The sequence below is a fragment of the Petromyzon marinus genome, chromosome 5, assembly GCF_048934315.1.
Source record: "Petromyzon marinus isolate PM22_M1 ecotype Great Lakes invasive population chromosome 5, UKy_Petmar_22M1.pri1.0, whole genome shotgun sequence".
NCBI classification, from domain to species: Eukaryota; Metazoa; Chordata; class Hyperoartia; order Petromyzontiformes; family Petromyzontidae; genus Petromyzon; species Petromyzon marinus.
This window is the reverse complement of record NC_133671.1, coordinates 21,414,759-21,427,468: the sequence shown is the minus strand read 5'-3', so window position 1 is coordinate 21,427,468 and position 12,710 is coordinate 21,414,759. Positions and strand designations below refer to the sequence as shown.

At 59.5% G+C, this 12,710-nt stretch overlaps 1 protein-coding gene across 5 annotated transcripts in view; it reads left to right on the top strand.

Annotated features, from left to right (window-relative positions):
• The window catches only part of LOC116939311 (uncharacterized), a 270,447-nt gene that overhangs the window by 246,232 nt on the left and 11,505 nt on the right, over positions 1 to 12,710 (top strand). For 3 of the 5 annotated variants that reach the window (XM_076062795.1, XM_076062796.1, XM_076062793.1), the window contains 4 exons: positions 1,445 to 1,496; positions 9,883 to 10,169; positions 10,454 to 10,623; positions 10,956 to 11,329. In XM_076062795.1, coding sequence (XP_075918910.1) covers positions 1,445 to 1,496; positions 9,883 to 10,169; positions 10,454 to 10,623; positions 10,956 to 11,329 — 883 coding nt within the window. Of the gene's footprint in view, positions 1 to 1,444; positions 1,497 to 9,882; positions 10,170 to 10,453; positions 10,624 to 10,955; positions 11,330 to 12,536; position 12,710 lie in introns of all 5 variants that reach the window. The other 2 variants (XM_076062797.1, XM_076062794.1) reach the window with 2 other exon arrangements.

The following is a 12,710-nucleotide window of genomic DNA, read 5'->3' as shown; positions in this document are numbered from 1 at the left end:
GGAGCGTTTACCTCTGAGAAAGGCGTAGCCCCCGGTGCCAAGAATCTGCCGGGATCAAAGCGCCGTGCCAGCAGTCTGATTGAGGGATAATCCCAAGGCGAGAGCGGAGAAATTGGGAGGTTATGAGCTCTGTGCCCCCCCCTCACTCCACCCCCATCCCTCCACTCCCCTCCCGCTGTCTCTCATCACTGAGAGGCGAAGACACAACTTCGCAAAAATAAAAAAAATACGCACACGCGCGGGTCGCACATGCCTTAAAAAGTACACTTTGTAACGCCAAGTACATCTCACTCAAATATGTTCCACGCCGCCGGCAACGGTGGGGCGCTCTGCGCGTGTGAAACCTGACACGCGTGTGTGTTTTGTGTGCACGTGCGTGTGTGTGTTTGTGTGCACGCGCGTGTGTGTGTGTTTGTGTGCGCGCGTGTGTGTTTTGGAGCGGAGCGCCGGGCAGCTGAAGCACAGCAAGTTGGCGCAGTAGAGGGGGCACAGGTGGTGCATCTGCCAGTCGTCTCAGTCAGTCGACCCATGGCACCTGGGTCTGCCCCCGTGACCTCCTGTCAGCAGCGAGCCTTCGGCACTTCACGTGACCTCAAAGCGCACCTGGCACGGCACAAGCGCCGGGGTGGCGTCACCGCCACTTAGTGGGGAAGGGTTGTTTGTTGTTGTTTGTGTGTGTACGTGTGTCTAAATTAGGGCCGCGAGTGACCGCGCTCAAGAGCCTTTGGCGATTCGCGCCGTAGCGAGGAGGGTGCGGGGTCGTTTGTCCGATCGGCGGTCTGGCTGGCGCGGTAGCACGCGGCGTGGGTGGCAGCACACGAACGCCAAAGCGGAACGCGCGTCTGTGTTAATTCAGTAAAGCGGTCAGGGTGTTGGATGATTTGGTGGAACCCGCGTGTCAAAGAGGGGGGGGTGGGGCCCGGGGGGGGTCCTGCTCGCAGAGTGCCTGCCGCGTGGTGGTGTTGGCGTGGTGGGAGTTGCCCGGGAGCAGCCGACGACGTCTGCCGTTGCTGCTGCCGCTGCTGCTGCTGTGTCGTAGCGCCCCCTTGCGGAGAAACCCGACGCGCGGTCCAGCAGCCCCAACACACGGCTTCTCGCCTCTGACTTTTTTTCCCCCACCAGCGCTGTTATTTATAGAACTACCATTGCCCTGCTGACCTTTGGTTTGGTTTGCGTGGTTTTTTTTTGCCTCCGCAGCTGTTGATTTCCTCCGTGCCTCCTCCCTCCTCCGATAGCGGCAGCAGTGCCGCACGATTCCCTCCCCCCGCTGACCGCCGCCCGGCCGTCTCGATTTTTTCGGACGCGGCAGAAAATTCCGCCGTCGTAGATTGCGTGTGACGATTGCGCGCGTGCGTGCGTGTGTTGCGTCCGCCTCGGCGTTGCCGTCGACTAACCGTCCGTCGTGTCTGTGTGCGTGCGTGTCTCCCGTGTGATGTCACGCCAGGCCTCGGACGCCGGCTCGGAGAAGCTCTTCCACACCGCGTCGCTCACGAAAGGTGAGTTGTCTCGCCGCCCGCTGCCGATTCACCGAAGACGTAGTTGTTATTTTCGTTGTTTGTTGTTGTTGTCGCTCCGTTGAAATATTCCACCCTGCACCATCCCTGGAGATGGAACGTCACGTTCCCCCCCGAGGGTGTCCTGGGAAATGCTCAATTGAGAAAAAAAACGCAGCACGCGTCGCCGTCAACCGCTGGAAACACACGCTTGGCAGCAGGACCCTCCTGTAACAGTGCTAGTAAGGGCCCACTAAGCTCTATGGCTCTTTTTTCAGAAGTGACAAATAATTGTCGCTCAACGAAGTGACTTATTATAACGTCAGATGCTCTAAACGCTTGATGTTGATTGTCAATGTGGAGGGAAAAAACGGAGGACCCGGAGAAAAATACACGCCGACCACGGGGAGAGAGAGAGAGATGCACGCAAACTACAAATACACAGGTGCCAGGGTTGGGATGGAACCCACGCTCTGGTGTATACCAGGCGAGGTAGTCAACATCTCGCCACAGTGGCGCGCACTTGAGACTCGGTGAGGCTGTCCCTGGGCGAGCTCGCGCGGTGACAACTGAGCGCGTCCGCGATTGAGAAGTCTGTATCCTCGTGGAGAAAGGCACAACGAGGGAGCTCCACGACACTGCCGACTTGCTCCTCGGGCCCTCTCGATGCACGCCCCGGAGGAACTCTCTGTCGCACTCCTCGTAACGCTCGCTCAGCGTCGCTAGAATGCCGCTCCGAGCACGAGAGAGATCAGTCGCCGTGAGGGCTCTCGTGGACCTCGCCCGGGGCCCGTGCTGGTGAGCGGTGCGCTTGCCGTCAGCGCCTTGTCCAAATTTCTCTTTGAGTTTTCTCCAAACTTTCAGATTTCTAGGGCAGTTGATTTTTTTCCCTTTTAGTTATCATGCACGGGCAACACACAGTTCAGTTTCAGTTCAGTTTATTTTGGTATAGCCCTGTGAGCCATTCGGCTCTTGAATCGGGTGCAACCACAAGAAACAAAAACACGAACAAGAAAAACATCTTAAAGTGACTATGTGACTGTGCAAACAGAAAATCCATGGAAAAAAAAACAGCAAAAATATTCCTGAAAAAAAGCACCGTACACCAACACTGTGTGCAAAAAAATCCCAGTGGGATGCAGTTAATACATACACAGAGTTAACACGCTCACAGTTAACACACACACAGTTAACACACACAGTTCGCAGTTGACGCACACATCGGTAACGCACACACAGTCAACACACGCACACAGTCAACACACGCCATTTATCTATCGCAGAACAGAAGAAATATGGTGCTCTTTAATTCTGAAGCGTAAATTGTCATTGAGCGACTCGTCGTTTGCGGCAGGGGACGCCGTGCGTGTGAAGCCGAGGACTCCCCTCCCCCGCCGTCGCGAACGCACGGCACCGTGACGGCGCTGCCGGCCCCCGTGGCGCCCCGCACGCCTCGCGCTGCACTCATTCCTGGGACGGGGATTTGGCTCGGGGATCTTCTGGTGGGGGAGGGGTGGTGCTGGCGGGGTGGGGAGGCGGGGGGAGGGGGTTTTTCAAAAGTAAAATTTTGCCAGGGGTTCGGTCCCAAGTTGGGCAACGGGGGCTCGCTTAAGCGCGTGCCCGGCCAAGCCTTGGCGAGAACCGAGGCACGCACGCCATGGCCAGCTCTCGTTACCGGCTATGAATATTTTTTTTTTATAATCCTCGCCACCATCGGCACAACAAGAACAAGGGGGTAATGACAGTAATAACGCCGCCGCCGCCGCACATCGATCGTCCTTGACCGTGCCAAATAAACCACGTTCCCTTCTCCTCTGCCACCGCCACCCTGCCGCTAATGACAATACATAATTCCTGACCCGGTGCCAGGTGGACTGGGCACACGTGTTTGTATCTTTATTATTATCTTGTCCCCGGGTGGCGCGGCGAGATTTGGCGATCGCCAACGTCGACCAGCGACCGGGCGTCATCTGCCCGCCTCGTCCCCCCCCGCAGGAGTCTTGCCCTCGATCTCGTGCCCTCGGTCCCGTGCCCTCGGTCCCGTGCCCTCCGTTTGGTGCCCGCGGTGGGGTTTGGTTTTTGTTTCGTCACCCACCAGGCAGGATAGCAATGTGGCCCAAAACGCATAGCCTGCGGGGTGAGTCACGTTTACGGATTTGTGAACGTGGTGCCGTCCTCGGTCTGCCGGCGTTCTAATCCTGAAAGTGCCCTCCTGGTGCCGCTGTTGCTGCCGGCGGTGGCGGCGTGGTGTTTGCCTCCCTGAGAAGATCTGGACATCTGCGAGAAAGAGCTTTATTGCTCATCGGATTCCTCCAGTGTAATAGATGTCAAAAACCATGCAGGTTTTAAGCCTGGTTAGGAATAAGGACTTGGATGGGTGACCTCCAGGGCTTGTCGTGTGTTGTATTATAGCCGCGTGTTGCCAGGTGCCCAGGAGATAGCGGTTACAGCAATCGTGAAAGTGACCGTGCAGAGCTCCCGGTGTTGTGTGGGGTTTCTCCAGGTTCTCGCGTTTCCTCGCTCACGAAGCCAAAGCACTCGGTCATGGAATTGGCGAAACATCCCGACGCAGGCCCTCCAAGAGAGGCTTTGCTGGATGGGGGGGGCGGTGAGGAAACAAAGGGCAGCAGCAGCAGCGTCATCATCGTCATCATCGTCATTATGATTATTCATCGTCAGACATCGTGATGCACGCCGAGGTGGTAGCGGTCCGGTCCGCTACCACCTTCATCACGGCGAGATTCTCGCGCACTCCACGCCGGAGCAGCTTAATGTGGTGCCGGTCGATACCCGCCGATCGACTGGAGCGCCGGATTTATTTATTTATTTATTGCATTTTGCGCTTTCCGGCACGGTCACTTTAGCGGAAAGCTCTTGTTCAGCACATCGTGGGGCGGCGTGCAGCCCCCCGCGCCACGATTAACGGCGGCGTGAACACGAACGGCGTGACGCATCGACTGCCCCGTCGTTGTTGTTGTTATTATTACTGCTCGCACCTCTTAGGGGGAAGAGCGGTGGGCGCGCGGCCGCACTGCTCTGCTGCAGCATGAGCACTCTGTGCATGTACCCAACGGCGGCCCGCCCTCATGCGGTGGGGCCGGAGTGGGGGCCGGGTCGACGGGGAGCGGTGCCGTGTGTTGGGTCCGGTGCTGTGTGTTGGGTCCAGAGCTGAGTGTTAGATCCGGTGCCGTGTGTTGGGTCCGTAGTGTGTTGGGTTCAGATCTGTGTGTTAGGTCCAGAGCTGAGTGTTAGATCCGGTGCCGTGTGTTGGGTCCGTAGTGTGTTGGGTTCAGATCTGTGTGTTAGGTCCAGAGCTGCGTGTTAGATCCGGTACCGTGTGTTGGGTCCGTAGTGTGTTGGGTCCAGAGCTGCGTGTTAGATCCGGTACCGTGTACTGCGAGTTGGTTCCATAGCTCGGAGTTGGGTTCTTCCGGCACTGTGCGTTGGGATGGCCGTGCGCTTGGGGGCGGCCACCGTACGTTACGTCGGTGCGATGCTGACACTCGCTTCCTGTGCCGCTCGATGCTTATCCAGCTGCGTTTTTGTAGCACAGCGAAATTGCGGTGGTGGTCATTGTGCAGCTTGCCCCGTGCCACGCGGTGGCGGCTGCTGTGCCGTGCAGCGCGTTTTGGGGGTGGGGGGGGCTCTAGCCTGTGCCACCGCCGGCCTCGCTCTCCTCCCCCTGGGTAATGATGTCACCACGGCGCGGGTCTGATTGAAATTCCTGTGGCATGCGTTATTTCCACATCAAAGGCGATGGTAATGGCTTTGGTAAGCACCGCACTGCGGCCCAAAACAAGGCTGGCATGCCTAATTACTTCTCTAATTTAATCGTAATGAGCCTTGAACAATTAATTGGCGGTTGCGTTGTAAATAATTAGCGCGGCCTGTGTTGATCAAAGGCGCGCGGCGCAGGCACCATCAGCGGGAGACACGGGATGGATTCTAGGCACGGCCGGGGCTAATTATCGTGCCATTTCTGGGTTAGGCCAACGAGCACATTTACAGAAACAAAGCAATTAGTAACAGATGGGGGGGACCCAGCCCGGTGACGAAGGCAGCAACCGCACGCCACCGCTCGTGCCGTATTTTTTTTAGTGTACACCACCTCCGGGGAAAACGCGGTCCCACCGACCCCACCGACCCCACACGTGACCCCACGCATCACCCCACGCGTGACCCCACGCGTGACCCCACGCCGCACGTCGCTCGCTCGTTGCGCGTGCACCGCTCGTACCGCGCCGGCCGTGCGCCGTGACGCTACAGGGGCAGGGGACTCCCGTCCCTCGGCTACGATCGCACGGTTGGTGGCGATGGGAAATTAACCGCCGGGGCCGTTACCATGCACGGCATTGCAGTTCTTATAAACGGAGGTGGCCGGCTGACTCGGAGGTCGTGGAGTTTTGGCTCAGCTGAGCCCCTGCATCGCTCTGCGATTAAACCGGGATCGCCGCGGGCAGGGGCTCGTACGAGTGATGTGACGGCGAAAGGTGGAGATTGCGTGAGCGGAGGATCGGGTCCTCGGGCCAGTGGGCCCCCCCGCACGTCGCGTGGACGCCGTCGCCGTGCTCGGGACGGTGACGCCACCCGGCCTTGTTTTGAGGCCACCGTCTCCAGGGAGTCACGGTCGTGCCCTAGCGCTGGCTCTTGTTTTATTTTCACTCTTGGGAAGTGGCACACGATGAAGCGAACGAGCAAAAAACCGCAGCTCGCAGCGACCGCGCTGCCCCCCGATTGCCGCCAAGGCTGGCTGGTTGCTTTTAATTTTCTTTTCTTTTTCTCAGGGAGGCGGGCGAGGGGGAATTCTCTTTCACCGGGACAACAATGGCGCCATTCACTGTGGCTGCCGCTCGCTCTCTCAAGCCTCTCGCTCTCCTCCGCAACTCCCCCTCCGTCTCGTTTTGTCTGTCTCCGTGTCCCTCCTCGTTGTCCGCCGATCCCACTCCCACTTTCCTTCCCCCCGCTCTCTCTCTTTCTTTCTCTTCTCTCTCCAAGAACCGCAAGCTTCATTGTAATGACATTACTTGTGTTTAGCCAAGGCCGTTTATCTCGTTCCCTTCTGAAAGGGCCTTTTCAGCGTTTGCAGCGGTGGTCGCTTCATCGCCGGGATTAGCCGCGTGTAATCCTCTCGACCGACCGCCACAGAGCGGGGGTCTGCTGCCCGCCCGCTCGACGTTCAGACGTCGTGTAATTGGCTTCTCACAGACATCCACCCCCCCCCCAGTCTGGGCATTGTTCAGGAGACAAGCTTGGGGGGTCCTTGCGTGGCTCCCCCCGGATTCCTTCCCAGCTCCCAGCCTCCTGTGGCAATTCCCGTCCGGTCTCGCTGGAATATCACCACAATCTCTTTCCAGTTTCTTTTCCCCTGAGCCTCTTCCCCTAAAACGTCGTCAGTCTTCTTGAAGTCTCCATTCTGCGTTGTCTCTCCCTCCCATCTCTCTCCGGTCCTCCCCTCTTGTTGTTTTCTCTTGCTCCACTCTCTTTCTCTCTCTCTCTGTCTCCAAGTCTCCCCCACAGCCTCCAGTCTTGGTTGAGGCTCTCCCTCTCATCTCTCTCTCTCCAGTCTCTCTCCAGTTGCCCCGTCTCCTTCCTGTCTCTCTAAAATCTCCCCCGAGTCCCCTGGGTCTCAGCCGGGCGGGTGAGTGGGGCGATCGGGCGGGCGAGTGGGCGGGCGAGCAAGCTCCCGAGTGGCAGGGCGACTACTCGTTGGGGCCGTTGGTTTTCTCGCCCGCCCGTGTGGTGCGTGCGGCGGCGAGCACCACTTCTGATGGGAAAATCAATATTTGCTAAAAGCTAATTGAGGTCTGCTCCGAGTCAGTTGTTCAAACAAATTGATGTAGCAAACATGGCTGCTTAGCTGTTCTCCCGCAAACAAACAAGGACCTAAGAGACCCAGCGCCGCTTTTAATAGCAGGCAGCGTTATTTATTTATTGAGGTATGGTTCTGTTTTTTTGCACGGTGGTTTCTGCTCGTTCACTTGCCCCCGGGAGCGTGAACATCCCACGGTCCACGGCCGTTAAGGGATCGCCGAGCGGAGTTCGGAAAGAAAATATTTGTTTTTATGTTACACACCAGAGTTAAAGTCAAAACGTATAATTAACACAAAAAAATCTCGCGGACAGAAAGATCGGGTCGGGGATTGGCGCGATCGATTTCCGTGAGCCTTGCTGTCCGCTGAGACAACACGGACGGCCGCCCTTGACGAATGCGGAACAGCGGAGAAAATCGAAGAAAAACTGCCACCTTTCATCCGAGTTCAGAGGTCGCGATTGCACCCGCCGTCCGCCCCCGCCGCCTCCCTCCCTCTCTCTCCACCTGACTGCTCGCAGCACCGAGGCAAAATGAGCGCAAAACAAGAGCAGGGGGAGGACAGAGCGTGCACGGTTTGGGGGGGGGGAGGGGTGGAGCAGGAGCTCAGACGGCAGCACACGAAGACGGAGGCCCTCGCCGGTCGCGTTTGCGCCGCAGTCCGGCGCTCGTTACGGGGACATCAAAGCTTCCCCGAGTCGCCCTGCGCACCCGCGTTTGTCTACGCCCCAGGACCCCGTCGCCTTTGTTCGTGGCGACAATACCGGATCGCATTCCGCGCCCGCTTCGGGCCGCCCGCCAGAGGCGGGGGGCGGGGGACAGAGCCGCGGCAAGTCGGGTTTCGGGGGACGCTGCCGCCCGCCTGATATTTTGCTCGGGCGAATATTTTGACGGGCAGTCAGTCGGCAAACGGCGCGGCTCGCGAGCTCGTCTCAACGGCTCGCCCCGTCCCCGAATCGCCGGCGGGACGTGCTCGCGCCGGCGAGGGGGGTCGTGTTTCCCAGGCGGCGAGTTCGGTATGAAAAATGTATACGACACGCCGCGGCGGGCGGGCGGTATAATTATTTGGTTTCCGTGTTCTCTAAAAGAGCAGAGAAGGAAAGCGTGCCCGGCCGGAATGTCGACGTGGCGCGGTCAAACGCGGGCGCGCCCGCTTGCCAGGGGGCAGCTGCTCGCTCCGTGTTTTGCCCCCTTGTTGGGAGGCGCTGCGGTAGCGATGGACGCTCACGGGGGGCTGCCGCCGTGGGGCTACCGCCGTGGAGCTGCCGCGTGTCTACACTTCTCCCCCGCCAGCGGCGGCGTTGTTTGTTGGGGGATCTCTTTAGCTTAAGTGTCTCGGTCGCAGACAACGGGCAGAGGTTGACGGGCAAAACACGAAAGATCCACCGCCGGGTCGCCCGGTGGGCACAGTGGCAATCACAGGCTCGGCCAACGATCTCGTCTCTGGCAGGGCTCGCCAGGTTCTGCGAAAGCGAACCTCATCGTCATAATCTACGCGGGGCATTAGTCTTTAGTGCGGCGCTTGAGTTGAGTTCCGAGAGCCGTCTGGAGCGGCCGGACGCATTCCGTCCTTCCCTCCCCGCTGCAGCAGCATCGGCGTACGTGGGGGGCGACGGCTAAGTCATCCCCCGCTCATAGAGGAGGTCGTCACCTCGTGATCTCCCTCCCCGTTGTGCGGTGTTTGAACGCGGCCACGTGCGTCATCCGGTGTCTGCGAGATGAGGAGATGCCAGCTAGACCACAGGACATGACGACCAGTTAGGATGATCGCTTTGGGATTACGGCCCGGGTGTTTTGATGTTAATATTGTTGTTATTATTATTTCGGAACGTGCATTGAGATGATTTAGATTGATAAGTCACTTTGTTGTTGAGCGATCAATTTGTGGCCAGGTCGCATCTGAAAAATAAGTTAATACCTCAGTGGGCTTTGCCTGGTATGATGGGGATGGTTTAGTGTTGTCTTTGTTTGTGTTTGGGTGATTTGTTTACCTTTCTTGGACTTTGCACTCCTATCGTGTTTTTGTACTGTTTGTTTTTGCAACGTTCTTACCCGACCCTACTGCACATCTGAGAAAAAGCTCATTTGATTCCTCCAGTAGAAATAATGATTCTGATTCTGAACCCCAGGGTACAATTACCGTGCAAGGAATAACGACTCCTCCCTACCCCCCTGCATGCTCACACAGCCAGGGTCTCGGTTCTCACTCGAGTTGGGCTGGTGGGTTAAACAATGGGAGGTGGGTCAACACAATTGATAGCATTCTACGGAGGTCAAAATACTCTGCTGACATTCTTCGACCATCCGGGTTGCGTAGGGGTTAGCCCACTGCGTTATGAACCCAGAGAATTCGGTTCTCGCTCACGACCAATAATAGTGGCAAATATCTCAATCGGTCCAGGGCCTCCTCTAGGTCGGCTCGACCTTAGACAAGTACCCGGCGCGGCGTGTAAACAGCACCACTAGGGAGACGTGGCCGCGCTTGGTGCTGGCCACCCTACCCCTCCACGCGCCATGACGGCACTCGCCACGAGCAGATTCTCAAGGCCGCAGGGCGGGGTACGGGATCTTTGTCTGCAGATGGGTGCGTCAACGGCCTGTCGGGGGCCGCCGGTGGAGCCGGGGAGCCGCTGAGGCTCGCGAGGCCCCACGTGTCCGGCCTCGCGCGCAGCCAGGAGCAGAGCAAGGAGAGCCTGCCGAGCCCCCCGGCCCCCCCCGCCGGCGCCGCCGCCGCCGTCGCCGCCGCCGCCGCCGCCCCCCCTTCCGGGGCCCCGGCGACGCCGCGCCACGCCGGCGCCGAACGGCGCACGCCGCAGCCCAAGCCCCAGCTGCCTCCGCCGCAGCTTCGGCAGCCCTCGCTCACGCCGGTGAGGCCCTCCGCCGGCTCGTCGCCCTGGTCCTGGGCACCCGTACGCTCGCATAGTCGCCGATAGATTCACACGTAGGCAGAGTTGTGATTAAACGGTGGCGAGTTGATGGTCTCGACCCGGTCGCCAATGACTGCGTGAAAAAAAACCTGTCGCGTTATATTTGGCCCTGCCATTATTTCTGCAGACACTCACCGGTGAGTCGGTGAGCCGCTGAGCCTTCCTTCTCTCCTGACCGTCACCCTCAACCCCCCAACCCCCGTCGTCCGCCCCCTTTCTCGCAGACGCAGACGGCCAGCGCGGTGCCCCAGTCGGCGGCCAGCACCCCCGCCCGCCTCGCCACCCCTCCGCAGCCGAGGCCTCAGTCGAGGCCGTCCAGCAACCCCCAGCCGCAGGCGCAGTCCAGGCCGCAACCGGCGTACAGCAGCGGCATCAGCAGCGTCAACTCCAAGAGGTGCGCCCCGGGACCTCTCAGTGAGATTTCCCAGTTGTGTTCGGGGCTCCGCCGCCGTGACTGAACGCGCAGCGCCGTCTCTGCTCTGGGCGGTTGTCGAAACGTGACCACGCGGTGCGATGTTACCAGGCTGCGTGGACGACGACGACGACCGTGAAACTGACGATGAAAGCGGCGAGGGTGTTTTGCTTTGAATAACGTCTCGCGCGATGTGCGCGTGTACCTGCACGTACACGCGCTCGTATCCCGAGCGCGCGCGCGTGGATGAGCGCGTGCGAGCCGCGCTTGTGCCGCCTGACCCCCACCCCTCCCCCACCCGTGCGTCTGCGCAGCAGCCGGAGCAGCACCCCGCTCAAGTACCTGACCCCGCCGGCGCACGCCCACGCGCACCGCCGTACGCCCACGCCGAGCCACACGCCAACGCCCTCCCTCTCGCTGCCTTACCCGGGCTACCCCCCGGGGCTGGCGCAGGGCTACGCCGCTCCGCCCACGCGCCAGCACGCCCACCGGCACCCGCACGGCCACCCCCACGGCCACCCGCACCTGGCCGACTTCTCGCCGCACAGCTGCCCGACGCCCCCGCTCAGGCACCCTCACGCGCCTCACCCCGCGGCGGCAATGTTCGCGCCGCCCCCCACGGCCCCGCTCCCGTCGCCCGCCCTGCCCGTGCCCGGTCACCCCTCCAACCCGGCCGCCTACTCGCCAGGTGAGTCTCCCCGAGCCGGCCGAGCGGGGCCCGGGTCGGAGGTTACGGACGCGCGTCTGGGGGGCTGCTGCGTGGCCGGGATGCCGGGCGAGAGAGCGCGGGGTTCCCCGAGATAAACATTTTTGTTTGTGCCACGGCCGTCCGAGCCGCCGCCGCTGCGCTCGCGCGCAAGCTGCTGCGGATGCTCGTGTCGAGTGGCGCCGTGAGCCGAGACACTCGCGTTTTTCTCGCGCTGTGTGAGCGACGGCTCCGGGGTGGGGGGGTGGGGGGGAAGGCGGGGGGGTGCTTGATATTTGGCGAGGAAAATTCCTTTATGTTTATTGCGGAAGTCGTTTGTGAGATTGCCGTCATTTTAAGAGCGCAATTTTAGTGCATGCCCGATTATCCGATATGTGATTAAATGTACCGATGTAGCGGGCTGTTGTTGGATGCGATGCCACGGTTGTGATTTTACGATGCCTTGTGTGTGAGTAGCGTGTCTCCCTTGCGGGAGCGCGCGGTCGCCTAGCGTATAAAGACACTGCCGTGAACTTGGCACACGCGCCACGCGCCGCTCTAATTCAACCTCGGTATTTCACGTTTTTGGCTCGAATCGTGTCGGTGGAGGAGAGGAGGAGGCCGCATGCATAAAACGTAAAATATGTAACAGAGACATTTAAAAAAGAATAATAACGTTCACCGTTTACGGAAGAGAACAACCGAATAATCTCCGCCTAAGTCGTTGATTGGGCAGTGTTTTTATCGTGCATTTAAAATGTTGATAAGAAGTATCAAGAAGCGATGGTAATGACACCATGAGAACATATCACCATATATATACCGCGTGCCGGAATGACCACACACACCACCGCCGGAGAGCCTGCAACCACGGCGCACGACGCCGCCGCCGCTGCCGCCACCGTGTCACGGTGCGGCAGTTATTTCTCTCTTCGAACCAAGGCCCCCCCCACCCACCGTCCCACCGGTCCGTCCCTTTGTACAAATTTCCAATGCCAACGTGGCCACGCGAAGCCCTCTGATAAAAACGCTTAAATGTTTTAAGACGAACCAAGAATTTGGAACCGACGGAACGAACGAGCGAGCGAGCGGGCGCCGAAATTGCAGACTCGCCGGGCATGCTGAGCGCTGGCCGGCGTGGGCCAGCGAGCGCGCGTGGAGGAGTAACCGCTGCTGCCTGCTGCTGCTGCGCGTCTTGTTGTGTCTTCAGATCACGCCAGCCTGCCACTAGCCTACCTCCAGCCAATCGTGTACTACCAGCGCCAGTTGGAGACTCTGATTGGCTATTTCCCGACTCCTCCTCCTCCTCCTCCACCTCCACCAATCGCATCACACCTGCCTCCTCCTCAGCTGGGCCTTAGCTGCCCGGATCGGGAGTGCAAGG